The sequence below is a fragment of the Rhizopus delemar genome, genomic scaffold (assembly GCF_000149305.1).
Source record: "Rhizopus delemar RA 99-880 supercont3.3 genomic scaffold, whole genome shotgun sequence".
Lineage (NCBI taxonomy): Eukaryota > Fungi > Mucoromycota > Mucoromycetes > Mucorales > Rhizopodaceae > Rhizopus > Rhizopus delemar.
Genome location: NW_027137829.1, coordinates 3334223 through 3360805, shown reverse-complemented (window position 1 = coordinate 3360805; position 26583 = coordinate 3334223). Strand labels below are relative to the sequence as shown.

The window sequence follows — 26583 nt, the reverse complement described above, 5'->3', positions numbered from 1 at the left end:
GGTTTACATTGTTGATCATAGATAGGATATATAAAGAATGGAGGGTTTAACACAAACAGTTACACATCAACCAATTAATGCTTAGAATTTGCTAATGAAATCAAGCACTCGGATCCACCAGAGTTACGACATATTTTATGGAATACGGAGTCACTGGCTTTGATTAGTGTCAAGGGGACTGGAGTAAAGAAAAAAAGAGATCAATATCATCACAATACCTTATTTATAAACCCTTGCCTATCAAATTCAACAATGGATCCTTTACAAAATGCCAAAATATGATCATATTCAATCACGGTCTGCAAACGAGGAGCAATACAAAGAAAAGTAGAACCCGAAAGTTTAGTTGAAATTGACTTTTGAATCGCCTTAACTGTTTCAAAATCAGCACTAGTACATCTGTACTTGACCGCAAACGTTCTTTTGAGTTTCTCAAGACGCCCTTTTCAGTTTTGTGGGACGTTTTCTTTATTTTTTAAGACACCTATGACATATAAAAAAACATGTGCGGTAAAAGACTAGTAGGATTGATAACACCTTAGGAGATAAACACAAATTTTAAAAGGTATAACAATAATAATAAACAACATCGTAGGTATAGCATAAGAAAAGTAGTATGTATTATATATATTAATGGTACCAATAAGAGTGAGATGCATAAGAGGAAAAATAAAACATGGATAAAATAAAGCAGATACTGTCTGCGATGATGAAGCCTTTCTCTTCTTCGGCGAGTTGCTAGTTCCAGGAACAAAACTGGGAGGGAAGAAGTAGTCTATGTTGCTGAAAGGATTCAAGTTCACTTCAGCAGTATTTTTTCCCAAGAATTGGGAAGTGTTCTTGATCACTTGGGCATAGTTATATATCAAGGACAAGGCAGGAGGAAGGAGACGAGGCACTTCGCCTATGCTCTCGGGCATCTTCAGACGAGGAGAGGTGTACAGCAGCCCAACTGAACCGTGGCCGAAAGTCATTATTTCTACTGTAATATATGGGCCTTCCATTAAAAATAGTGATTAATGTAAATTTAAGCATATTTTACTGATGTTATCATACCACTTATAATAGCAGAAACAATTTTAATCTTGTTGGCCTTGATTTTATATTGTTCTACAATTTGAGAACAAAAACTTCTCATCATTTTAGGAGTTTTTAGCTTTTACTCCTGAAGCTCCTTGGTACCATTTGAACCATGGTCTACCAGACCAATTTCAGCACAGCCTAATTCAGATGAAAGATGTTTGAAAGTAAGGTCTGAATGGTCCGCAGCCACTTGACGTTCTATTCTGTCAATTAATCCCAGTACCCTTCTCATGTTCTTGTTATAATTAGAGGCAGAGCTGCTACAACCGCTATAAGAAAAAAAGATATTCTGGAATTTAGAAATACAAATATAGCATCGAAACTTACGTCTCAGTGGTAGTTTTGCTGATATGTTTTGTTGCCTTGATGAATCCATACATATCCTGCAAGAGATCCTGTTCAGTTGGAAAACTGGAAACAGTTTCTTGATCAACAGATAGATCCAGATAATCCAAGACACTTTCTCGACACCAGTACTCTTCTGGTTGCTGTCGGCAGTTGCAGAAAATGCCTTGGAATGCTTTGTCGATCGAGTCAAAGTCATTCTAAATAAATAGTAAGATTCCAGAATATAAATAGAAAATAACTATTTGTGCGTGCCTTTCCATCTAAATTCATCAGCATAGTAGTCAGTGATTCGGGCAAAGCCTTCATTAATCGGATTTCCCGCTTGCTTCTTCAATTTCTTTAAACTCCTCTGGTTTAAACAAATCGGCTAATTTGGGGTCGTTGATATGCAAGATATATGAATGCAAAGGGCTATTATAATGATTAATAAAGTTATATTTATTACTCCTTAAGTTGATACTTACTGTTCAACAGAATAGTCTTTTGTTTCATTATAAATTACATCCTCTACAGTTACACTTCCCTTTAAAATCCATTTGTCACTGCTATTGCAAGTTTACCGGACAATATTGGTCCGTTTCCCTTCTGTAGAATAATCATTCTCAATGTAGTTTAGTTCACCATCTGTAAATATTGTATATCCTCGCTATCAGTCCACTGGACATAAAAAAGAAGAAAAAGCAAAAGCAAAAGCAAAAGAAAAAGAAAAAAAACGTTTATATCTGACAACAAAATAAGAGATTTTTATTTTATCCTCTCTTATAAACAGAAAAACAAAAAATGAAGGACAACAACAGCCATAACTGTGTCAACAAAAAACTATTTTTTGTTTTGAGCTAGATGGTTGCTTATCAACACTCTCTGGCATTTCTTCTTGATAAAATTGCAGCCTCTCGCTATCTACTAATTTAGTTCTTTGAGCTATGTAAATGCTCTTTCATTCTCAATGATGTCCATTGGGAAAATCATATGCTGCAGCAGTCACATATCGAAGAAGGTTTATTTACTTTATTCGCAGATACATACTTTTACTGACAACAATTTATCAGATGTTGTCCTCTTCATCGATCAACATTTCTCAATACCTTTTTGTTCAAAGAAGCGCTTCTGAATATGCTAATGAACCTTTGGCTAATATCTAGTTTGCAGAAGAAATGGGATTTGACGTTTGATATTCCAAGGTTGCTATTCATCATGCCAATTGCATCAAACATTAGACTCATGTTAGTAAGGGAGATGCCACTGCTGTCTTTCATATGTCCGAAGAGGCATTGGAAGCTTGTTTGTTGCTGAATGTGACGCGTTACTTCTTGTGAGCACAGTAAAACAAAAATGGTAAAGAAGCAACCAATGTGTCAGTATCAGAAGGCCTATCTTCTGATGAAGTATCTGAATCAAATGAGGTAACTACTGAAAAAAAGGAGAGCAGCAAAAAAGCCTTCCATTAAACCTTTTTTTTATATAAAGCTGCAACATTTGCAATATAAGTATTGCTAAATATCTGATATTTCTAAAAGTAAGTAATGCTTCCCTGAAATTAGACGTAACTAAAATTCTAATCCTATATAATTCCTAAGGTATGACTGATTACCTGGAAACACCTGGTCGAACTTCTTTAAAAGGATTCGTTGATGCAAACCAAGGTTCGGTAAACGCTTACATCCGCCAATTTGATAAAGCAACAGATGCTACAAAAAATCTTCAAAAAAAATTTGTAGCAGCTTTCAAATCAAAGTACCCCAATCGAAAGAGAAGCTCAGACATCAGATTAGACATAGAAGAAGCATGGACAGCGACCCAGGTAGAAAGAGCCGCAAATATTCAAACAGGACGTGTCTCAGCTGCTCTATTGAAAGCCGGTGGTAGGAAGGCGGTTAATTTGTTGAAGGTAAATTGCAAGAAGAAAGACTCGGGATACTTTGAATAAATATCTTTTTTGCTCGATAGAAAGCTGCTCCCAATTCAGATGAAGCTACTGCTCACGCCTCCATTGAAACAAATGATGCAGCTGATAATCACAATCCAAGAAGTATAGATGATAATGTAGCCTCTAGCAACAATGTCGAAGAGGAAAATACAGAGGAGCTACTTTTTGTATTAAAAAATGGTGAATTCAAAAGTACAGTTTCAACCAATGAAGACACACCAGAGTGTTTTGAACGCTTTAGGGAATTCCAAGAAGAATCATTAAAAAGGGCTAAAAAAAAGAGGATTGTTCATTAACGTGGATTTATTCCAAATACTGTAAGTCATTCTATCCTTGCACATTTGAAAACAGGATTTTAATATACTTTGATAGTTCACTGTATAATATTGTACTCTTGAAGAAAAACCACGCATACCCAAAAATAGACTTTTCATTGATAAATGACGAGTTATCGGACGAGTTCGAATCCTATCCTAAAATCGAAAACTCAATCTTGATGGAGATAATACCATGGTTCTTTCCACTAACGAAAATTTGCCGCCAAAAAAGGCAACTCCTGGCAAACCTCCACCACCAATCCTTCACTCCAATAAATTGTGGGCTCGTATTTTGAGGGATAATGTTCAAACCTCTGGTACGCCATCTAACCCTCGCACTTCTCTCAACACTACCAACCGTAATGCTAATGATTCCTCTCTTTCTGAATCGCAATTGCGCCAAATTGCGACTTATAGTGAGAGACGTATCTTGAAAGGCACTATACCTGGTTCTCTTTTTATTGACATCTCCACCATGTCTAATAAACTCTTATTTATACAAGAGCTTGCCGCCGCCTGCGAAGGCAACAAACACTTGTGGAGTGTAGCATGACCTGTTGGATGGTGCATCGCGTGCTCCTATCCGGAGCAGTCCCGGAATGGATGGTCTGCCTTATGAGCTTCTGAGCTTGTTGATGCAACCCCCAAAATGTCGCAGCATTGCGCTACAAAGCTAATGATATGTGTGCATATAGCTAGTTGCTCAACTACGTTGTACTACACAGCAAAAGATGGCGAATGACTGCATAACAAAAAAATTCGTCTACAAAAAGAATCTGTATTGCCTAACTTGTCTTAAAAAAAGATTGTCGTTTGTCTCTTTTATCTTTTAAAGCGTCTAATTCATTTCATTAAATCATCTAGTTTTAGATTAAAACACAGTATAGAAGGGAACATGTCAAAACTTCTTTTTTTTTTTTTTCTTTTTTTTACTCTTTTTTTTTTCTTTAATTTTCATCCATAAAAAAAAAGATGTCGAAACTGTCGTCGTTACTAGCTGGTGCAGGCTTAATGACTTTGCTCATTTACCAATCTCGCATTAACTTGCTCACCAACACAGCTCATGTTCAGGGACAGATCGATGAAACTAAGGAAAGTGCCGATTTGCTTACCAACAAAAAAGACACACCACTTGTTCGGATATCTCTTGCGCGTACTCCAACTGCACTTGAAAGATCTGTTGATAACAGCATCCAGTACTATGAACGTAGACTTGTACCTTCTGGTATAGCTTTTGATATTTCTTTATTTAGACAGGGTCCCCAACTTTATTAAACCTTTTTTAAATTGAATAGTAAAAGAATCTTGGAATGCGCAGGTCGCTAAAGTTGCTTCAGCCATAATTCAATCTGATTTGCCGAGAAGGACAGGAAGATTCATTTTAAGAAATGTATTTGGACATAACGAGGCATGAAAGCAATCATTTATACAATCGAAATGAATATAAATAAACAGCCTTTTTTCTTTTCTTTTCTTTTTTATATACAAAAGGAGACTTCAGCGAATGCAACGTCATTGTAAATATTCTTTAGTTTATATTGTTCCAGATTTACATTTGATAGATCGTGTAGTTATTTAGGTTCTTTGAAATCAATACAAATGCGTAATGCTGAAACGCGTAAAGTTGGAATAAGAGGAATTAAAAGCAGTAAAAAATTATCCAATGTCTCATAGTTTAAAATTTTTATTCAACCATTCAAATTACTGGTTGTCGAAAACAAGTTGTTTTGATTATTAAAAATGCTTTTATACTCGCTTTCTAATTTCAATACCTGATGTTATGTATGAAACGAAATTAAGATGAGTTAATCTAAAATAAAATAGAATGGGAATAAAGTATAAAATAGTACAATTATTTGGTCATATATTAGAAGACACCCTTGAAAGTTATAACACCCTTAGCAAATACTCCAATAAGAAAAAGTACAAAGTCATCAATTTTGTCGGGACGGCTGATCATTGGACCCCGATGACAGCCCGACCCAATGCACGAGCGTTCGCGACCCAATAATTTTTTAGTAAAACAGACGCAAGGAAAAATAAGGTTGGGAGGGAGGAATGGGGAGAACTAATAATGATTGTCAAAGGAGCAACCTGATCACACCCTCTTTCGAACTGAACAATATGGTAAGTACTTCCTTTTTTTTTTTAATGGAAAAGAGAAAAGACAGACAATAGATGGATGGATGGATGGATAAGATCTTAACTATCAACACTTGGATATATTTTCTTCATTTTAAAAGCAACATGAAGAATATGGAATGCTTTGATTTATGCATCTTTAAAAACAAATAATTCTTTCAATTCATCCATTCTCTCTTCTTCTCTTTTCATGCTCAACCAAAGAGAAAATAAGTTATTAACAAAGAATCTACAATTAGGCTGACGCCTCTTCCGTTACTATCAGAACTCGCAAGTTCCTCACCAACCGCTTGCTCCAACGTAAGCAAATGGTCGTTGATGTCATCCACCCTGGACTTGCCAACGTTTCTAAGGACGAACTCCGTGCCAAGATTGCCAAGATGTACAAGGCTGAAAAGGAAGTTGTTTCCGTCTTTGGTTTCAAGACCCACTTTGGTGGTGGAAAGACCACTGGTTTCGCCTTGATCTATGACAACTTGGAAGCTCTCAAGAAGTTTGAACCCAGATACCGTCTCGTTCGTTACGGTCTTGCTGAACCTCCCAAGGGTGGTCGTAAGCAACGTAAGGAAAAGAAGAACCGTGAAAAGAAGTTCCGTGGTGTCAAGAAGACCAAGAAGGTCAGAAAGGAATAATCAACGAGATTTATTTTGGTATATCTTTACTCTTTTCTTTGCTTTTATAATAAATATAGAGTTGATCTAACAAGCAAAGCAAAACATGTGCTAAAATAATGATTTATTTTTTAAGAATGAGAAACGAGAGGAGCATGGAAGAAAGACGGTAGTTTATTGTGTATTGCGTGAAATGTATGTTGAGTTAATAGATTCAATATGTTCCACTTCATGCACTTGTATCAGTGAAGGAGCTAAAATCAAGCTTTTTATATTTTTAAATTTTGAGAGCTTCTCCAGCGCTACGTTGCATATGTCTTTGCGGTTTATTTAACAGAACTTTACACAATGTCAAATGGTTTATATAAAACATGACTCAAGAGTTTTTGTTGAAGTTTAATCTCAACCTTCAAGATGTTTGTGTGTAGAAGTGTTTTACTTTTTGTAATTTCCTTTTTTTCTCTCTCTCTCTCTCTCTCTCTCTTTTATCCCAAATCATAAAGACAGCTTTTTTCTTATTGAAAAAGTCCATGATACCTATTCTCAAGTCACATTTTAAAACGTTGAATAATACAAAGCTGACAACGTTATCAGAAGGTAGTAAAGGACTTTTAGAGATTATAAAGTAATACTGATTGTAGAGTAGATATTACTTATGTTGCATTAGGTATAAGGTAAGATCCTTGCTATTGTTTTAAACATATACAAATAATACTTTACGTAAAAAAAAAGGGCCAGCTATTTGGTTGACATTACTTCTCTTGACATGAATCAAGCTAAAGCTTTACTTTCTGAATTAAGAAAGGTAACAGGGGAAATGGACGATTTAAATTACCGACCTAAAATGAAAATAGATATGTGCATACTGTGATTCACTAGGAGTACTTCAGTTTAAAAATCGATTTACTTTTATATGTAACAAGAATACATTAAAAGAACATGTTTTATCAACTTTAAACTACAAGCATAGTTTGATTTTTATTGCTGTACAAGAGAAAGAACCTATTAAAGTAAAAAAAAAGAAAAGAATACATAAACGTATAATTAATTTACCAAAAAAAAAAAAAAAGACAAATGAATTACCAAGGCAGTTAGTGTATTGGTTAAAAGACAGACTACTACCATTTTTATCCTCATCCGAAACAGTTTTCTACTCTTCTGTGGTACCAACATGCATGGTTGCCATTACGGGCTGGATATTAGAATACCCTGTTATTTACACAACTCATCTGTCAATGGATGGCCCTGAAGATGAACTGGACGAATGGGAAATCAGAACAAATTGCCTTGGAAACCGATGTCTTCAAGTAATCCAAGTTTGGATGTCAAATCATATGCTTCTAAGCTTTAGTTACCCTGTGTCTTTGATTGACAACCAGGAAATACTAGAAAATGATATAAAGCACAAGATCAACAAACGCAGTATAGATTATGATTGGTTGAAAAGCTGTCAAATAAAGAAACATCAAGTGTCACTAGAAAGATTTGCCATATAAAAAAACATAATTTTATTAATAAAATACATATACGTACATACACATACACATAAAGAAGTACATAAAAAAAAAAGAGGAGAAGCATACATCATATAAAATACTTTCTTTTTTCTTTTCTAGTTATTGGGTCTATGTCGTTTAGGACAGTTCCATGCAATATGACCAACTAAACCACAGAATGAACAACTTGTGCTTGTATTTTGTTGATTTGGTGAAACCATCTTTGCCATCAATTTATATTCTTGTAATAAGAAAATAGGTGAAAGAAAAAGAAAGAAGGAAAAAAAAAAGTGACATTATGATCCCCCTATACCCCACATACTGGTTGGCTATAAACTTTAAATGTTTGTTTTTTTTTTTGTTGCTGTGTTCAAGTTGTGCTTTCTCACGCTTTTTGTCTTTTATGTCTTATGTTCTTTATGTGTTCTTTTAAAGAAGTTTTCATTGTATAATAGAATATTAAGTTTATTAAGGGTTTTATTATTTTCCCAATTCATTTATTACTTTCTTTAGCTTTTACAATGTGAAAATATAAATCGGCGCGCAATTAGAAACGGATGTTACAAGAAAACTTCTTTTTTGCTTTTTAACCTGCATAGAATTATCTTATCAGGAATGAAATCTTATTGGTCAATTCCATCTACTGACAAAAAAAAACCAGTCCATAACCAACTTTCAACTGCAAGAACAAAATCTGTATTCCATCGCGTTAAGCCTATATACACTGAATTTTGTATGTAGATTTGCGCACAAGAAGTTTAAATAGCTTTACTCTTCAGCAGACATTATGCGTATTTTTTAATTTTCGTTTCTTCAAAAAAATTCTTGTAGCTCTTTTCTCTTTTTGGCAGCAAATCAAGCAGTAAAATATACAGCTTTAATATCAACTATAGCCATCTTGAGCAAGATTCCTAATATAAAAAGGTGATTCCATTATCACTTTGACTGTGAATCTTCATTTTTATGTCTTGATGAGACCTATAATGGGTTAAAAAAGGCATTGCTGGTAGTACATTTCCAGTTTAAAAGATAATGCTTGATTACAACCAAGTTGAGGTATTCATTACCCATAGTCTTTGGTAAATCAATCAGGATATAATAGTGTCATTGGGATATGAAGAGTATGAGAAAAGCACACAAGTTCAATTATTAAAGTTATTGATTCTAAAATGAAAGCTGTACAAGCATATGCTACAGCCATAGCTATAATAAATATTATAATTTATGTTGTCAATCTTGATTCTTTTAAAATATGCTCCAGAAAAGAGCTCTGTTCTTTTTTTTTTTTCAGCTATTACTATGAGCAGCAGACATTCATGGGTTTATTCTTGATAAAGGATGCAGCTTTTTTTTTTTTTTTACCAATATTTACATTGAATCATATTACTATCAGTTAAATTGGTACTATTTTAGTCGTACTAGAAATATTTTTCACATGTTGTATTATTGACTATTGACAAGATGCTGTAAGTGTTCAATTTGGCGCAAAAAAGAATTTTTTTTATCAAGAAAGGGTAGATAGTATTGATAAAGTAACTTATATGATTATTGAAAGCGTAGATAATGCATGTTGTTTGGTTTTGTATGGAAGCATAATTAAAGTATTCCTTTGAAAAAGTCTTTTGAGTATGAATCCCCTTCTGGCCTTACTCTCATTTATATTGTTACTTTGTCAGAATAATTATCTTCTTGGGTATTCATTCCCTGACTGAATTGGATTATGCAAACAAATTCTTCTTGTATGATGGATAAATAGATCTCTTACGCTACTAGAAAAGTTAATTTTTTTGGTGAAAATTTATACTTGAATCACAACAAGGGCGAGGATTACGGTTCAATAGAAGAAATTGAAAAAGAAGATAGTAGCTCGTAGGTAGCAGACAAATTTAAATGGGTACAAAGAAAATAGTATTAGTATAGCATATATGCCAAGGCATATTCGATAGATATTCCATAAAATTAAGTGTAGTCAATGTAACAATTGCTTTATATATCAAATTAAAGAATGCAGTAATCGTACATTAACCATTCTTTGTATAGTCTTCCCTCCTTTTTTTTTTTTTTTTTTTTTTTTTTTGCTTTAACCTATACAATTGATATATGTTAATCCCAACAATTAAGTAACACAATTGAGTTTTTTACTTTCTTTTTTGCTATTCACTTTATGAAATGGCATGTCACTTCTGACATTCCTTGTGTATCTGTGGCGTTTTATACACATATCGTTTATTGTCCAATCATTTTATATCTAAGCGGAGTTTATCCAGTATCATATTGTCCTGATTTTTTTTTTTTTTTTGTACTTTAAAATCATGTTTTCAGAATTTGAAGTCTTTAGAAAAAGGCCCATCATCACCTACTCTCGCAAAACACGCCTTTTACCATTACAAACTGAGCCCAAGCTAGAGATCTTTAGTCCTACTTCATTGCCTTCTTCTCCCACTGTACAATCGTCTATTTCTTCGTCTAGTTCTAACAGTGATTTGATCGATGAAGAGCAAGAAGAAAAGCAAGATGACATATTTAAATTTCCTGAAGAGGAAGCTGTGATTGAGCTTATGGTTGCCTCTACACGAAATACGTCTTTAAGCCCAAAACCTCATAAAAGATCAAAGCAAACTAAAAAGCCTACAAGAACCAAAGTACAGCAGTTTGCGAAAAACAAAGAACGAACAACAGCGCAAGCCTCAACTGTACAAGTCTCAATAATAAAGCCTTCAATAGTACAGTCCTCAGAATCGCAACCTGTAGCAGTACAAACTTCACCAGTACAAACCTCAACAGAGCACTACGATATATTTGCATTTGATCCATTTCCTTCACGAAAGAAGTCTATTAATAACAACAATAATACTACATATTCAATCGGTCACAGTTTTATATCGACATTTAATAATGACAAGCAACGATTACAGCAACCACAGCATCCAATAGAGAAAAGAAAAAGAAATCTTGTGGGACAACTTAAAGGCGCAAGTGGTGAAAAAGAGAATGTGTTACGAAAAGAATTTGATTTCTCTGATGATGAAGAGCCACATAATTTGCCACTAAAATTACCAATAGAACAAGTGGCAAGAGAAAGAAGTAAATCACCAGAACTGAGTTATGAAGACAGAATGGAAAAGGAATTAGAATCTATTATGCAATCAGAATTTGGTGAATCAAAAGAGCAAGTACATGCAAATGAAAGACCAAAATATCAACCTTTAAATGAAATCAAAGTTCGAGTAACTTATACCAAAAGATCAAAATAAAGCATTTAATTTTTATTTGACCAATATTCTTCAATGACCTTTTCACACTCTTCTTTTGTTCCATTTGGATTCTCAAGTTGCCAAATCATTATCACCTTTAATAACTCTGTTACATGTGGACCAGGTTTTAATCCAAGTATTTGGGCTGCTCTCTTTCCATCCACCATGTATTTCCATTGATAACATTCTTTAATACCGTAATCATCTACCATCTTGATCAGGTCCTCATACTTTTGGCAAATCTCTTTTCCTATTTCAATCTTTTCTTCAGGATTTGACCAATCTATCTCTGGATAAACATCCAGTAGTTCTTTGACAGCCGTGCATTTAATTGCTGTTTCCCATAGAGCTCCTAAATCTCGGATGACCATTCCTAATTCAGAACGCTTCAATTTTCTCTCTGTATTCGTCTGTGCCAGTTGCTGCAGGATGGGAATTCCGTGAAAGATAGTAGAGACTGTATTCATGTCCGCATTGGTTGTCTTGATCGCGTCTCGCAAAACGAGCCCAACCGCAGGCACTGGTTTTTTCTTTTGTTCAGCTGTTACGCCCAAGAAGGGTAAAACGCAAGCACTGAGAAGCATGTGTCGCTTCTCTGCAGCATTTGATGGTTTCAACAGTTTGTCTCCTAGCCAACAGACAATCCCTACTGCATTTACTGCTACCTTACTCTCTGCTACATTTCCGCTAATGATATTTGATGGTGCCTGGATGACGATTGGATAAAGTTCAAGTTGATGGATCAGTTGAATAGAGAGTAGTGGGTGCGGTCCCTTTATCATTTTATCAAATTCAGTGCCAATACGTTCTCTACTGACCTTGCTGATCAATGCGCTCTTTATCTCTGGATGCTTAGCTGCTTCACAAATCTCAGTTGTCAATTCGAAACCAAATCGACTGGCAAATCGAATGCAACGAATGACACGAAGAGGATCATCACGAAAAGACACAAAAGAGGAAAAAGTTGTACGAATGATACCATCCGTTAGGTCTTGAATACCCTATTTTTCAAATGTTAATTCTAATTCTTATTAATCTTTATCAAGGCTTGTTTCTTTACACATTCAGTGAAATCTTCCACTTGCATGGTATTCACATTGTAAAATAAACTGTTGACAGTGATATCTCGACGATAAGCATCCTCTTTTGGTGTACCGAATGTCTATAGTCAAAGAGTTACAAAAAAGGTACCTTTTTATCAACTTCTTTTCATTTACAATATGAGAAGGTATACGACTCCCTGGTTCATAAACCTCTGTACGCAGATTGCAAAAATCGACTTCTTGATCAAATATTCTTGTTGTGGCTGTTTCGAGATGTCTTGATTTTTCTGGATTACTATCGATTTTTGCAATCGATCGCGTAGATTGATCGTGGCTTTCAAAGTACTTGTTGACAAACGTGGCAAATTCATAACCCATTAAATCATTCACAGCGACGTCAAGATCATGACATTCTTTACCTAAGAGCTATTTCATCATCAAGTAAATCGAAAGCTCCTTTTTAATGATCATTTTACCTTATCACGAACCCAACCACCAGCAATTCTAGATTCAATTTTAGGTAAGTCAGGTCTTTCTTTAGCAATTAATTTAGAAACGCCTTGAAGTACTTTACATATTTTGGCTTCCAGTTCAGTTAGTTCAACCTTCATTACTGCGCCATTCTTGGCAACACCGTACACTTTGTCATTCATAAAAATAAAATAAAAAAAAAGCTGCAATTTAAATCGGTACAAAATAGTTTATTACAAAACAGTTGAATTTATTATTATACATTAAATACAATATCCAAAAGTTTTTTTTTGATGTATGTTCCTTTTCACTATATAAAAACATTTTTTTTTTCTATAATACAATAAAAAAGTTGATAAAGGGGGAGGGAGGATATTTAAATGATTTAATCAACTTCTTCAATGGAAGGACCATCGGTTTCAGCAGTGCTTCCAGCACCAGGGAAACCGCCGGGAGCAGCACCACCAGGGAAACCACCGGGAGCGGCACCGGGAGCACCACCAGGAGCACCACCAGCTTGTTGATAGAACTTCATCATGATGGGGTTAGCAACTTCTTCCAATTCCTTTTGCTTGGATTCGTATTCTTCCTTGGAAGCTTCTTGAGATTCATCGAGCCACTTGATGGCTTCATCAACAGCAGCATTAAGCTTGGTCTTATCGTCTTCGGGAAGAGCACCACCAACCTTTTCATCTTGGAGGGTATTGCGGAGGTTGTAAGCGTAGGATTCGAGGCCGTTCTTGGCTTGGATGCGAGAAGCAGCTTCTTCATCTTCAGCCTTATACTTTTCGGCATCGTTGACCATACGTTCGATTTCTTCCTTAGAGAGACGACCCTTGTCGTTGGTGATGGTGATCTTGTTGGATTTACCAGTGGTCTTGTCAAGAGCAGAGACGTTCAAGATACCGTTAGCATCAACATCGAAGGTGACTTCAATTTGAGGAACACCACGAGGAGCAGGGGGAATACCAGACAACTCAAACTTACCGAGAAGGTTGTTATCCTTAGTACGGGCACGTTCACCTTCATATACTTGAATAAGGACACCAGGTTGGTTATCAGCATAGGTAGAGAAGATTTCAGACTTCTTGGTGGGGACAGTAGTGTTACGTTTGATAAGAGCAGTCATAACACCACCAGCGGTTTCGATACCAAGAGAAAGAGGAGCAACATCCAAAAGGAGGAGGTCTTGAGTCTTTTCGGAGGTGTCACCAGAGAGAATGGCAGCTTGGACGGCAGCACCGTAGGCAACAGCTTCATCGGGGTTGATGGACTTGTTGGGTTCCTTACCGTTGAAGAAGTCAGAGACCAACTTTTGGACCTTGGGGATACGAGTAGAACCACCAACGAGAACAATATCGTGGACTTGGGACTTATCAATCTTGGAGTCACGGAGAACCTTTTCAACGGGGTCCATGGTGTTACGGAAGAGATCTTGGTTCAATTCTTCGAAACGAGCACGGGTCAAAGAAGTATAGAAGTCAACGCCTTCAAAGAGAGAATCGATTTCAATGGTGGTTTGAGCGGCAGAAGACAAGGTACGCTTGGCACGTTCACAGGCAGTACGGAGACGACGGATGGCACGAGCGTTACCGGTGATGTCCTTCTTGAACTTACGCTTGAATTCTTGCATAAAGTGGTTAACGAGACGGTTGTCGAAATCTTCACCACCCAAGTGAGTATCACCAGCGGTAGCCTTGACTTCAAAGATACCATCTTCAATGGTCAAGAGGGAAACATCAAAGGTTCCACCACCCAAATCGAAAATCAAGACATTGCGTTCACCTTCAACCTTCTTGTCCAAACCATAGGCAATGGCAGCAGCGGTAGGTTCGTTGATGATACGTTGAACGTTCAAACCGGAAATCAAACCAGCATCCTTGGTGGCTTGACGTTGACCTATACAGTACACATAAGTTTCCATGTTATTGTAAAGAAAAAAAAATTCAACTTACTGTCGTTGAAGTAAGCAGGAACGGTGATGACAGCGTTCTTAACAGTGGAACCGAGATAAGCTTCAGCAGTTTCCTTCATCTTACCGAGGATCATGGCAGAGATTTCTTCGGGAGTGAAAGTCTTGGCTTCACCCTTGTATTCAACTTGGATGACAGGCTTAGATTCCTTGTCAATAACCTTGAAGGGCCAGTGCTTCATATCAGCTTGAACTTCAGCATCGTTGAAACGACGACCGATCAAACGCTTAGCGTCGAAAACGGTGTTGTAAGGGTTCATGGCAACTTGGTTCTTAGCAGCATCACCAATAAGACGTTCACTGTCGGTGAAACCAACATAAGAGGGAGTAGTACGGTTACCTTGGTCATTGGCAATAATTTCAACACGATCGTTTTGCCAGACACCAACACAAGAATAGGTAGTACCCAAATCAATACCAACTATGAAAATAAGGATTTAGTACCTTACCAAATGTAAAACCAGGGGAGAGGGGTCAAGATAACTTACCAGACTTTCCTTCAGACATTATTATTTATTTTATAAGAAATAAAAAGGAAAAGAAAGCAAGTTATCTTTTTTAGAATCTTATTAAATACATTTACACAAAAATTGTGACAAGTTTGGAATAACAAAGAAAGTCGTGGAATTTGTCATTTGTCTGAGATTATATTTATTTATTTTTTACTGTCCAATTTTAGCTACTTCGCAAATAGCACATACTTTGCCTTCATACTCAGGCTTATAAGATGCTTTACAATAACAACAATCCTTTTTAGGTGAGCCTCGATAGATTGGCTCAAAGCTGAAGGCACAAACATCGAATGGATTATATTGATCGTAATTTAGTGTCAATTCGTCTTGTAAAGTACGTTCACAAACACCTTGAATCTTACGTGCCTATCGTCATAATCAAGTAAATAAGGATAAAACCTACATAAATATTATATTTTCTACTTGTTACCTCGTCAGCAATCATAGGAGAAGGTGCCAATTCGAGTAATCGGGTAGCAAATCGAGAAGCGGTGCTAAAATTTTTAGCTCTAAAGGCTTGTTTTGTAGCCTGACGTAATGCCAAGTGCATATGTTTCACTTGCAGTTGACAGTGAGTAAAATAAGCCGCTAATTCCAGGGCACGCGTCAAATCTTCAGGGGAGGTGCCGTTAATAGATCGTCGTTTCTGTTCCATTGAGAGACCCAAGAGATACTCGCGACAGATATCTATCAATTGTACCAACTCTTGAGTTTCATCTTCACTTGTCGTCACAGTGAAAAGGGCAATATGAATCAATTGTTTAAAGAGTTGGGCTGATGCAGCCAATCGACCGTTAGAAAAGAGTGTATACGCTTGTTGAATCTGTGTTGATATTGTGTTTTGGAAGCTGTAAACTGTCACAGGTAAAGCATTACGAGGAGAAGATGACTCTGGATTTCTACGGATAGGTACAGCCGCAGCCGCACAAACTTGAGATACATAGGCACGGGAGGCTTGATAGATGGCCAAAAAGTGAGGCTTAAGAGGTTCAAATTGAACAATACCCTTTTGTCGGTTGAGGATTTGCATAGCACTGTCAAATGCACCAGCTGCAATGTGGTCAGCAGCAATGTTTGAATTTTGCGTCCAAATCATGCTTTCGCTCACACCTTCAGTAGGAGCAACAAATTCAGCCGTCTCTTTGGCAGCGACATGACCCAATTCGGCATCCAATTCAGCTTTAAGATCATCGTCATCCCAACCACCACCTTCTTCTGCATCTCCAAATTCATCGTCGTTTGTGTTCAAAAGATCATCGCCTGTGGGTTTAGCGGTAGCTGCTAATCCTAAATCATCATCGTCATCGCCCCAATCACCACCTGCTTCATCAATTGCGTCATCGTCGTACGTAAAGTTGGGCTTGTTCATCACAGAGCTTATATCGCCTGCTACTTGTGGTTGTTGTTGCTGTTGTTTGATAAAAGCTCCTTCAAAGAAACTCTTGGAAACAGTCAACAGTGGCCAATTGGGGTCTTCCAGCTGAACGACTGGTTGAGGAATAGAAGGTAAAGCATCGTCAATCGAAGGTAACTCGATTTCGTCTTCTGTCTTTCCAGCAGTGGCCAAGATCAATTCGGCTTGTTCAGTCAATCCATGTGATTTCGCAGTCATGTAAGCCAAAGGTAATTGCCCAACATCCAAGAGTAATTGAATACGTTCTTCTATATCGCCCAAATAAACAGAGTTTTGGAATCGTTGCATAGGATCGTTTTGAAGCTTGGAGATTTCCAACATTTTAGAAAGGTTTGCTTGATTACCTTCCAATAAATACAAGAAAGATAACTTGTCCATTTTTTTGATACGTTGGTAACATAATTCAACAATCTAATTATACAGAAGGAAAAGGGAATTAGTCTTACATAATTACAATTGTATAAAAAAAAAGCAATGCTTAATTACCTTGTAGTTACCATGGCTCAAGGCTTCAGCGCTTAGCTTGGCCCAGTGATCAGGTTTATTCATAGCCTTTGCTGTCTCCAAAGCAACATCTAAGTTGCCACATTCTAAGGCTAGCTCAAACCGGGTCTTATCATCTCTGACAAAATGCAAGGCAATCTCTGGATATCCCTTCTTTTGCAAGTAAGCAATGATGGATTGACCAACCAGGTTAGAGGTACGAATGATATGAAGAACTTCGTCGTATTGCTTCTTGACAAGTGCCAACTTGAAACGGTATTCAGTTGGATCAATAGCAATCTCACGTACCTTACCATCACGGTCTAAGGCGTAAAGCTTTTTACCCTTCATACGAGTCAAATAAACAGGTTGATCAAGAGTACGGACAATACCATTATCGCCCTCCGTCAGAGCATATTTGATGTGGTTCAATGTACAATAGATCAAAACGCTGGCGTCATCCCAAGTAGCACTCTTGATGCGGATTGTTTCATGAATCTGACTTGATTGCTTTAACTCCTTGGTAGCAATTGTGATTGTATGCTTACTTAACAAGGCAACCATGGACATATCATTTGACCAAACAACATATTTGATAGATGAGACTGCCAATTCAGCTATTGCACGACGCTGTTGAATGTCAAATAGGATAACAGAGGTAGGCGTGGCCATCAACAATGAACTAGGTCCAGCATAAAAGATATCAGTGACTTGACCAGGTGTTTTGAATGATTTGGTTTCCTTGTTGGAAAGGTCGCGGATTTCAATTGTTTGGTTCACCTTATCAAAGACTGCAAATCGGTTGCGGGCAATGAAGAGAGCGGCGTGGCCTGTGCCCTTCATTGAGTCATTCGAGGGCTCTTGTAAGCTACCACTCAAATTTTTGGGTAAACGGTAAAGTTCATAGGCGCCACCTTCATAAGGAGAGGTCAACAAGACGGCACGTTCAGCAGGATTATAGGACAATGTGCGAGGTGCAACGAATTGTGAGCCCAACTTACGAACAGACATTACCTCTTGGTTGGCTGTGCTTGGGAAATCATGGATATGCAAGATATTATTCTTGACATAGAACAGTTCATTGTTGTGTACTTGGAAAGCAGGACGCTCTCTTTCAAGCTTAAATACAATCAAACCGCTATCATGACCAGCAGCAAATAAGTTGAGTTCAGGATGAGAAGTCAAAACCCAGAAACGATCGTGATCTCTTCGGAAAGTGGCTACTGCTGTACGTTTTGTCAAGTCCCATACACGAATGGTTTTATCTTCACTATCAGACAAAATGAGATCTTGATGAGGATGAAAAACGGCACTAGAAACATTATTGTAGTGGCCACGACAGCTGTCAACTTCCCAAGCTTTTGTGTCTATAGAAAAAAAAACCTTTTAGTCAACTTTTTGCATTTTGCCGTTTTCTTTTTTCTTTACCATTCATTCTCCAAAGCTTCACTTGACGATCATCACCAGCAGAAATGATTAAAGGTAAAGTAGGATGGAAAGAGGCCCAGTTAACACCATGATCATGACCTTCTAATACATACTTGACCATCACATCCGTTGTTCCAAACATATCTCCGCCAGGTCCAGCACGATTGATGTCTTCAAAGGACATGGCAGTTGGAGCTTGAGATTTTTTACGTAAACCTGTATAGAATGTTATTTATTGGCTCTCTTCAATTATTGTCTATTTTACCTGTAATATCCCATACACGAACAGTTTGATCCATTGAGGCTGATACAATCAAGTCTGTCTTAGGATGAAATTGAGCACACATCACATAATGGTTATGTCCTGTCAAGATGGCAATACAAGTTCTTGATTGCCAGTTCCAAATACGAATGGTTTGGTCGTCTGAAGCAGAGATAATCCAGGGTAACTCGTGGTGGAAAAAGACGGTACGAACATAGTCGAGATGACCGTTCAATGTAAATAAGCAACGACGGGTCTTATAATTCCAAACTTTGATCTTATAATCATCGCCACCAGAGACAAATAAAGGTTGAGTGGGATGGAATGAAATACCTCTTACAGGTCCTAAAGAGAAAAATGATGAGAACAAAAGAACGAGAGAAAAGAGACAACTCATTTACCATCATGTTCTTCAAAACGTTCGAGTAATGTGCCCATTCGATAATCCCAAAGTTGAATGCAGCCATTATGTAAAGAGGCTAGAATCCAGGGACGCTTAGGGTGAAAAGCAATACCTTTAACACGGTTGCTTTTTGATTCAAACTATTCAAGTCGAGAAATATGAGAAATGATGCTGCAAGAGTCCACCCTATTTTTTGTTTCTGTTTGTACCTTTGTAAGCATCTGCATTTTTGTTTCAATCAATTGATGTCTTTCTTTTATTCGCTACTACAAGTTTGTTACTAAATACCTGTACATGTACGCGTATGTACTTAAAATTTAAGCTGATTCTAACCTTTTATTTTTTCTTGAAATAAGTTCTATTTTAATAATTCTATTGAAAAACTATGAATTTTTGATAATCTAAGCAAAATTAAACTTTGTTTTTACATACTTAAAAGATAGAGACTTGCTGCTTTCACTTTTTTTTCAGTTGACTTAAGAGATGACCAAAAATGAAAAGAAAAAAAAAAGTTGAAACAATAAAGTACGGCTTTGCGCCTTCTCCACCTGTATTTTTGGGTATAAACGGAGATTGTATATTTAATAAGTAACAGCCAATAAGATAATCCTTCATGACGTGTCAAGACAATATTCCGTACCTGTTCACACAAGAAGAACATGTAAAATGTCTAGAATACTTGGGAATTTTAATAGATAAGCTATCCTAGAGTAAAAAGAAGGATCTCGGTTGAGAGATGACAGCTTGTTACGCAGTAATAGAAAAATGGCTCAACTTTTTAAAAAAGTGAATCATTCCATCTGAGATAAGATACTATCCTTGGTAACAGCATTGCTGCTTTCGTAGTATCTGCAGACATTTGTTTTACTTCAAGACTGTATTTTCTGGGGTGAAAAAGATAGTTTACTATCTTGTATACTAACCAAGTAGAGCAAGCGCATACAAAGTGCTTGGATTTAATACGAATAGATGCTAAAAGGTGCTCACATATTGAAAAATGAATAACCCAACTTTTAAAAAAGCAGACTATTTGAATGACAGATATTCTGCAATCCTTGTAACATCTAATATTGGTTGCTTTATCTATTCATCAATAGTGGATGAATTGTTGACCGAAAATAAAATATCTCCAGTCCACGTCATTTGTTGCGTACAAGCGCTTTGCCTTAAGCTTGAATACATGTTGTCCAATTCAATAATATCTATAATTCTAGATATAAAATTGATATGACAAGTACATAATCAAATAAATAAACGAATTATGTTTACTGAAAAAAAGAAGAGGTCTCATAAAACATGAACAACTTCTGACTTTTAAATAATTGTATTCTCATCATCATTTCTCTTTCTTTTCTTCTTCTGTACAAAATTTTATGAAAGGATTACTATTGTTACTCTTCTTTTTTACCTTTATTCTTTGTCAGCAAGAACCTATCGAAGGATTCTTTAGTCAAAGTGGACATACTAATAACTGGGCTGTTTTAGTAAAAAAAAAACCCCCCACAGAAAAATATTTTAATTACTAATATTTTCACAGGTATGCACCTCCCGCTTTTGGTTCAATTATCGACATGTTGCCAACACACTTTCAATTTATCGTACAGTTAAACGTCTAGGTATTCCTGACTCCAACATCATCCTAATGCTTGCAGACGATGTATCTTGTAATGCACGCAATCGATATCCTGCTACTGTTTACAATAATGCTGCTCGTCATCTTGACCTCTACGGCGATAATGTAGAAGTAGACTATCGCGGCTATGAAGTGACAGTAGAAAACTTTATACGTATGCTCACAGGTCGTGTGGCACCCAATACACCAAGGTCCAAACGACTCTTGTCAGACGATCGATCTAACATCTTGGTTTACATGACTGGACATGGAGGCAATGAATTTTTAAAGTTCCAAGATGCAGAGGAAATTAGTGCGTATGATTTGGCAGATGCGTTCAAGCAAATGGCAGAAAAGAAAAGATATAATGAAATCTTGTTTATGGTTGATACATGTCAAGCAAACACGATGTACAGTCAAATCAATTCAACCAATATATTAGCTACTGGAAGCAGTGAATTACATGAAAGTTCCTACTCGGTAAATAAAAATAGTAAAGAAAGGGGATTATAGATATTAATTATTATTAGCATCATACGGACCATGATATTGGTGTTGCAGTCATTGATAGTTATACTTACTATAACTTGGAGTTTTTAGAAAATATAGATATGACAAGCGACAAAACTCTTCAGGACTTGGTAATTGTGTAGAAATACTAAAGAAGTAAAAGATAATAACATGGAAATTGAAACAGTTTAGCACATATGATCCTGCCAAAATTGCTTCTCATCCTGGTATTCGTTCAGATTTATTTCATCGTCCCTTAGACAAAGTAAAAGTGACAGACTTCTTTGGAAATGTACAAAATGTTGAATTGACCAAGGCAAAATACCCTTTAGAAGAAGACGAGATAATTCATGTAAATTATTTAAACTAAAATGATTCAAACATCTAAACATATAACTATCATAGACACACGAACCTGTATCCCGTGTAGAAAATAATCATACATCAAATCACAATCATTTATATCACTCATTCCTTGTTCAAAAAGACAATGGTTTTATTTCTTCTTTATTGGGCATGGCTTCTATTATAGCCATTGCTTATTTCACATATACAACATTGATGTAAATAAAAATGTACACATGCATCCTCACCTCAACATTTATGGAATCTTCAATAAATACATGGAGGTAGAAAGGCATGCGTATTAATTATTATAGGCTTTCATGCTGGTCATGCAAAATAATGTCTTTATTATGTATGAGCCCTTTCAGGTGAAGCCAGAAAAAAAGAGAAAAAAAGAGAAGATTAAAGAAAAAGAAAAAAATTCAAAGATTCCCTGATATGTTTAACTGTAACACAAAAGTCATGGAAAAAATAATTTCAAACTCATCTTTTCTTTCAACACAAATTTCTATTACTATTTAGCTCAAAAGGCCTTGCTTTGAATACAGAAAACAGATATATAAAAGTAGCAGATACATTTTTTCCAAATCTGCATAAAACAATAACGGAAACTATTCATTTATAGCATAAAAGGATCTTTGATCATTCTGATTGTTGATATTAAAAATCGTATAACCAAAGAAGAAAGGACATTATAGGCATCTACATAAGAAATGTATTGAATATTTAATAATAGTAGCCTTAAATAAAAAACAATAGGATTCGGGGCGGGGACGCAATCAAGAGATGAAGCATATCAAAAATATAAAACAACCATTTTTAACTTGTCATGAATGTACCGTTTAGGAATTCATAATGATTGATACGGAAGGAACATTCATACCTTTAAAAGAATTGGGTGGTCTTGGATTATATAATATATTCTCAAACTCAATTACAAAGGTATCCCGAATCTTGATTAACCAGTGATTTTTAATATAAAATACAACACACACTAGCTTATGTCTGACTCATTAAACCTCTTGAAAGAACCAGGAAATAATAATAAAAAGTATATTTGGTATTACAACGATACACTACCATTTTAAAAGAAAACTAAGTAAAGTCATAATTAAAACTTAACAATTCTTAAATACTTGTAACGCTGAAGAAAGTTAATTACTATATAGTACATAATTAGTTTCTGTGGACCTCGACCGCCAAACTTCTTTTTCATAAATGGCTTTTATAAATAATACTTGTTATATGCGTTGGAATGAATTTTCTTGCCATTACACTTGTGCTGGATTATATTCATAAAATACATTAGTTGGGGGTTTGTGGCACAAGATCCATCGTAGACATCTTGCTTCTACTTTAATACTTTTTTTCCCCTTGTGTCCTTGTACAATCAACCCAATTAATTTTGCTGCTTGTTACAAAATTGCATTGTAAAAGCAATACACAAACCTTAACTAGGCTATACTATTCTTTATATTTATTTGATTGCTTAGTTTTGTATTCTCTAATTTTATTAAACTGTAATTGTCTTTAATGTCTCGAGGTTACAAGACAGTTTTGTAATCAATCCTTAGGATCGATAAAGATCAAATTGCTTTCGGCGATGTATTATTTAAAAAGCCTTTAATATCCTTCTTATTCTTGCTATGCTCAAAGCTCTAAGCTATGATATCTCCTTGAAGAATAAAATACCTTTCTAACATTGATACTTGTTCTCTATTAGAAGCTTTAATAGCAAGCGTTAAAAAAAAAGCATCGGATTCAGAATGAGTTGCTCCTTTCACAACTCAGATCTAAATGTATTTCGCTTCTAAAAGGAGAATGTTATGAATCCTATCAATTCGAGAGTAAGCTTGTTGGGAGTACCTATTTCAACTATGCATGCTTTATATAAATTGTTCTCTACATGCAGTGAGTGTTTTCTTCAAATGCTACTAGTGTAAAAACATGTCCGATCATATATTAATGTATTAGCCCTTAAACTGATGGGGCAGTACTTCATAGTTTAGATCGATTACTTTCACAGCCAACCCCTTGCAGATTTAAGCCTTTCTAATTTATGGTGATATAAATCCGTATTTTATCTTGAATCTTTCTATTCATTTTGTGCTTATTTTAAAAGAATAAACATTCTGATAAACCTCCTGTCTTTATCTAACACAAAACGTTACAACGCAACAGTAATTGCATTTTAGTATAACAGTCACGTTTAAAGTATATGGTTATCATTATGTGATACTGTTATTTCATGGATTTGAACAATATCATTGCCATTCTCTATCACGATTTTAATGTTTAGAAAACAAAGCAATGCCTTTTTCTCATCTTTTTTTTTTAAAAAAAAAGAATTCAACAATTATGAAGTTAATGTTTATTCCTTTGTATGCACACATTCTTTTCCTTCTCAAATTCATTGTTTCAAATGAGCTAGCCTGCTTCTCTAATTTTTTAGTTAAATACAATATCCAACACTGTTTTTTTTTTTATTTCCGTCCAGTTATTTCTGAGTCTGCAAACTCAATCTCTAAAAAAGTAAAATAGAAAGAATTTATATGTAATCCACCCCTTCCCTCTCTCTCTATTTCACTCTTTTTCTCCCCAATTCAGAAACGCATTTGATGTGGAATGATTAGATTATTCTTAAAAGGAGAAATAAAAACCTTACTAAAACAAACCATTGGCAGTAAAAATGAAAATTTCTTAATAGAGCCAATCATGATCGAATCTACATAAACATTTATTGACCGCATTTTAATAATTTTTATATCTCTCTCTCTTTTCTGCTCCACAGTTTTTGTGTGTGTGTGTTTGTGTGTACATACATAAAAATACTTGCTTAAAATAGAAAGTGTGAGAAAGAGAGAGGAATAAAGGGTCTGCTGTTGTATTTTAGAATAGAAGAAATACATGAAACATGACGGCCACCAATAACTATAGTGATACTACTATTATTTCAGCTCCTCCACCATCTTACAATAGCAGCCCAATGACGACGAGAATTAAATCATTCTTTAATCCAACTCCAGCTTTTTCAGTACCAAATGACTTTGATACAACTTCACAAAAGGGTTTTAAAAGTAACTCTTGGTTTTCAACAGCAAAAAAAGAACAAAGTGAACTGACAAATACTATTCGCCGTGTTGCTTCTGCTCCCAAGTTATTAAATAAAGACAACAATCACAGCAAAAATAATATATCAACCATATCCATACCTTCACTTATCACAGAACCAGCTTCACCGCTTTATAAACTACGTAGAACATGCCGAAGAACTTATTCAAGTAGCAGTATTAAAGTGAAAAATTTGGAAGTAGGGCCTTCTAGCTTTGTAAAGATCAGGATGCTTGGAAAAGGAGACGTAGGCAAAGTGTATATGGTGAAACAAAAAGAAACAGATAAACTATATGCCATGAAAGGTTGATGATAATTATATACATAAAAAAGAATCCAACTCATTTATTATCGTTAGTCTTGTCCAAGAAAGAAATGATTAGAAGAAACAAAATAAAAAGAGCTTTAGCAGAACAAGAAATATTAACTATATCAAACCATCCATTCATTGTCACCCTTTATCATTCTTTTCAAAGTCAAGATTATCTTTACTTTGTTATGGAATATTGCTTGGGCGGTGAATTCTTCCGAGGTACGTAAAAAAAGAAAAAAAAATCAATAACTGGTTTGCATGTTAATAACCTTATATTAGCACTTCAATTAAGACCTGGAAAATGTTTAAGTGAAGAAGGTGCAAAATTTTATGCTGCTGAAGTTACTGCTGCTTTGGAATACTTACACCTTCAAGGACATATTTACAGAGATCTTAAGCCAGAAAGTAAAAATAAAGTCCAAGTAATTTATGTGTAACGATGAATGTTTAACCTCCTTAATAGATATTCTTTTACATCAAAGTGGGCACATCATGTTGACTGATTTTGATTTAAGTAAAGGCTCTCATCCACCTGGAAAACCTTCAATTATTAAATCCACTTCACCTCACACAGTAAGTGTTTGACAATTGCAATAGTACTTGCTAACAAATCACATTTAGCCGCCTTCTATTGACACAAAAAGTTGCGTCAACAACCTCCGAACGAATAGTTTTGTTGGTACAGAAGGTAATACAAGGAAAGAAAGACAGGAAAAAGGTGAAAAGTAACCTACATCTATTATTAGAATATATCGCACCTGAAGTCATCAAAGGCTGTGGGCATACAAGTGCAGTTGATTGGTGGACATTGGGTATTTTAATATATGAGATGATGGTAAAAAGAAGAAGAAGAAAAAAGAAAAGCCCATTGATTCATTTTCTTACTTCAACAGTTTGGAAAGACGCCATTCAAAGGGTCTGGACGTAATGAAACATTTTCACGTATACTTCACTGCGATGTCCAATTCAGTGAACAACCCATGCCTTACAAGACACACATCTCCAACCAAGGAAAGAATTTGATTCGAAAATTATTACACAAGGAAGAGCTCAAGCGGTTGGGCTCAAGAGCCGGTGCGTCCGATATCAAGGCACACCCATTCTTTAAAAACATCAACTTTGCTCTACTTCGACACTGTACACCACCTATCAAGCCACTGGTTGAAAAGCCCAATGGAATAGATGCAATTAATTTCAGAAAAATGCCTCAAGAGAATAACAGTTTTGATCTTGAATCTGATAATTTGCTTGTCACACTCAAGTCTGATCATTCGAATCCCTTTGAAAAATTCAATTCAAGTAAGTGTGAGGATTGACTTGATGTAAGTGCAATGTCTGATAATATTCTATTTTTGTATAGTTACTCTTTATCATGAAGGAGACTCTGGTTCTGATGATGATGATTAGTTTTAATTTTTTTTTTTCCTTTTTTTTTTTTTTTTTTTTTTACTATGTATGTTTATTGAATAATAGTAATAGTAGTAGTAATAGCCTTAGTAATAATAGTAATAATAATAATATAACAA

The 26583-nt window shown here is 35.6% G+C and overlaps 10 protein-coding genes across 10 annotated transcripts; 6 read left to right on the top strand and 4 right to left on the bottom strand.

Annotated features, from left to right (window-relative positions):
* Positions 1-1159: 1159 nt before the first annotated feature.
* Positions 1160-1691, bottom strand: RO3G_05494 (uncharacterized protein; the record flags this gene model as incomplete). Its single annotated transcript, XM_067660084.1, has 3 exons — positions 1160-1352; positions 1411-1628; positions 1671-1691. 3 exons carry the CDS (start codon positions 1689-1691, stop codon positions 1160-1162), a joined length of 432 nt encoding a protein of 143 aa, XP_067516185.1.
* A 1319-nt stretch (positions 1692-3010) lies between these two features.
* On the top strand, positions 3011-3756 carry RO3G_05493 (uncharacterized protein; the record flags this gene model as incomplete). The annotated part of the gene is made up of 3 exons (XM_067660083.1): positions 3011-3319; positions 3379-3550; positions 3731-3756. The coding sequence occupies 3 exons, from the start codon at positions 3011-3013 to the stop codon at positions 3754-3756; spliced, it is 507 nt and encodes a 168-aa protein (XP_067516184.1).
* An 891-nt stretch (positions 3757-4647) lies between these two features.
* On the top strand, positions 4648-4950 carry RO3G_05492 (uncharacterized protein; the record flags this gene model as incomplete). Its single annotated transcript, XM_067660082.1, has 1 exon — positions 4648-4950. The coding sequence occupies one exon, from the start codon at positions 4648-4650 to the stop codon at positions 4948-4950; it is 303 nt and encodes a 100-aa protein (XP_067516183.1).
* A 1175-nt stretch (positions 4951-6125) lies between these two features.
* Positions 6126-6449, top strand: RO3G_05491 (40S ribosomal protein S24; the record flags this gene model as incomplete). Its single annotated transcript, XM_067660081.1, has 1 exon — positions 6126-6449. The coding sequence occupies one exon, from the start codon at positions 6126-6128 to the stop codon at positions 6447-6449; it is 324 nt and encodes a 107-aa protein (XP_067516182.1).
* A 3787-nt stretch (positions 6450-10236) lies between these two features.
* Positions 10237-10817, top strand: RO3G_05490 (uncharacterized protein; the record flags this gene model as incomplete). Its single annotated transcript, XM_067660080.1, has 2 exons — positions 10237-10647; positions 10800-10817. The coding sequence occupies 2 exons, from the start codon at positions 10237-10239 to the stop codon at positions 10815-10817; spliced, it is 429 nt and encodes a 142-aa protein (XP_067516181.1).
* A 366-nt stretch (positions 10818-11183) lies between these two features.
* Positions 11184-12599, bottom strand: RO3G_05489 (uncharacterized protein; the record flags this gene model as incomplete). Its single annotated transcript, XM_067660079.1, has 3 exons — positions 11184-12179; positions 12239-12340; positions 12396-12599. The coding sequence occupies 3 exons, from the start codon at positions 12597-12599 to the stop codon at positions 11184-11186; spliced, it is 1302 nt and encodes a 433-aa protein (XP_067516180.1).
* A 478-nt stretch (positions 12600-13077) lies between these two features.
* RO3G_05488 (hsp71-like protein) lies at positions 13078-15171 on the bottom strand (the record flags this gene model as incomplete). The annotated part of the gene is made up of 3 exons (XM_067660078.1): positions 13078-14591; positions 14648-15085; positions 15153-15171. The coding sequence occupies 3 exons, from the start codon at positions 15169-15171 to the stop codon at positions 13078-13080; spliced, it is 1971 nt and encodes a 656-aa protein (XP_067516179.1).
* A 155-nt stretch (positions 15172-15326) lies between these two features.
* On the bottom strand, positions 15327-19393 carry RO3G_05487 (coatomer protein alpha subunit; the record flags this gene model as incomplete). The annotated part of the gene is made up of 7 exons (XM_067660077.1): positions 15327-15542; positions 15607-17001; positions 17077-18440; positions 18502-18717; positions 18767-19108; positions 19165-19306; positions 19376-19393. The coding sequence occupies 7 exons, from the start codon at positions 19391-19393 to the stop codon at positions 15327-15329; spliced, it is 3693 nt and encodes a 1230-aa protein (XP_067516178.1).
* A 1146-nt stretch (positions 19394-20539) lies between these two features.
* Positions 20540-21431, top strand: RO3G_05486 (uncharacterized protein; the record flags this gene model as incomplete). Its single annotated transcript, XM_067660076.1, has 3 exons — positions 20540-20650; positions 20704-21258; positions 21309-21431. 3 exons carry the CDS (start codon positions 20540-20542, stop codon positions 21429-21431), a joined length of 789 nt encoding a protein of 262 aa, XP_067516177.1.
* Positions 21432-24619: 3188 nt separating this feature from the next.
* Positions 24620-26464, top strand: RO3G_05485 (uncharacterized protein; the record flags this gene model as incomplete). The annotated part of the gene is made up of 8 exons (XM_067660075.1): positions 24620-24920; positions 25103-25276; positions 25337-25462; positions 25521-25630; positions 25679-25745; positions 25804-25892; positions 25951-26356; positions 26418-26464. 8 exons carry the CDS (start codon positions 24620-24622, stop codon positions 26462-26464), a joined length of 1320 nt encoding a protein of 439 aa, XP_067516176.1.
* Between the last annotated feature and the right edge of the window lie 119 nt (positions 26465-26583).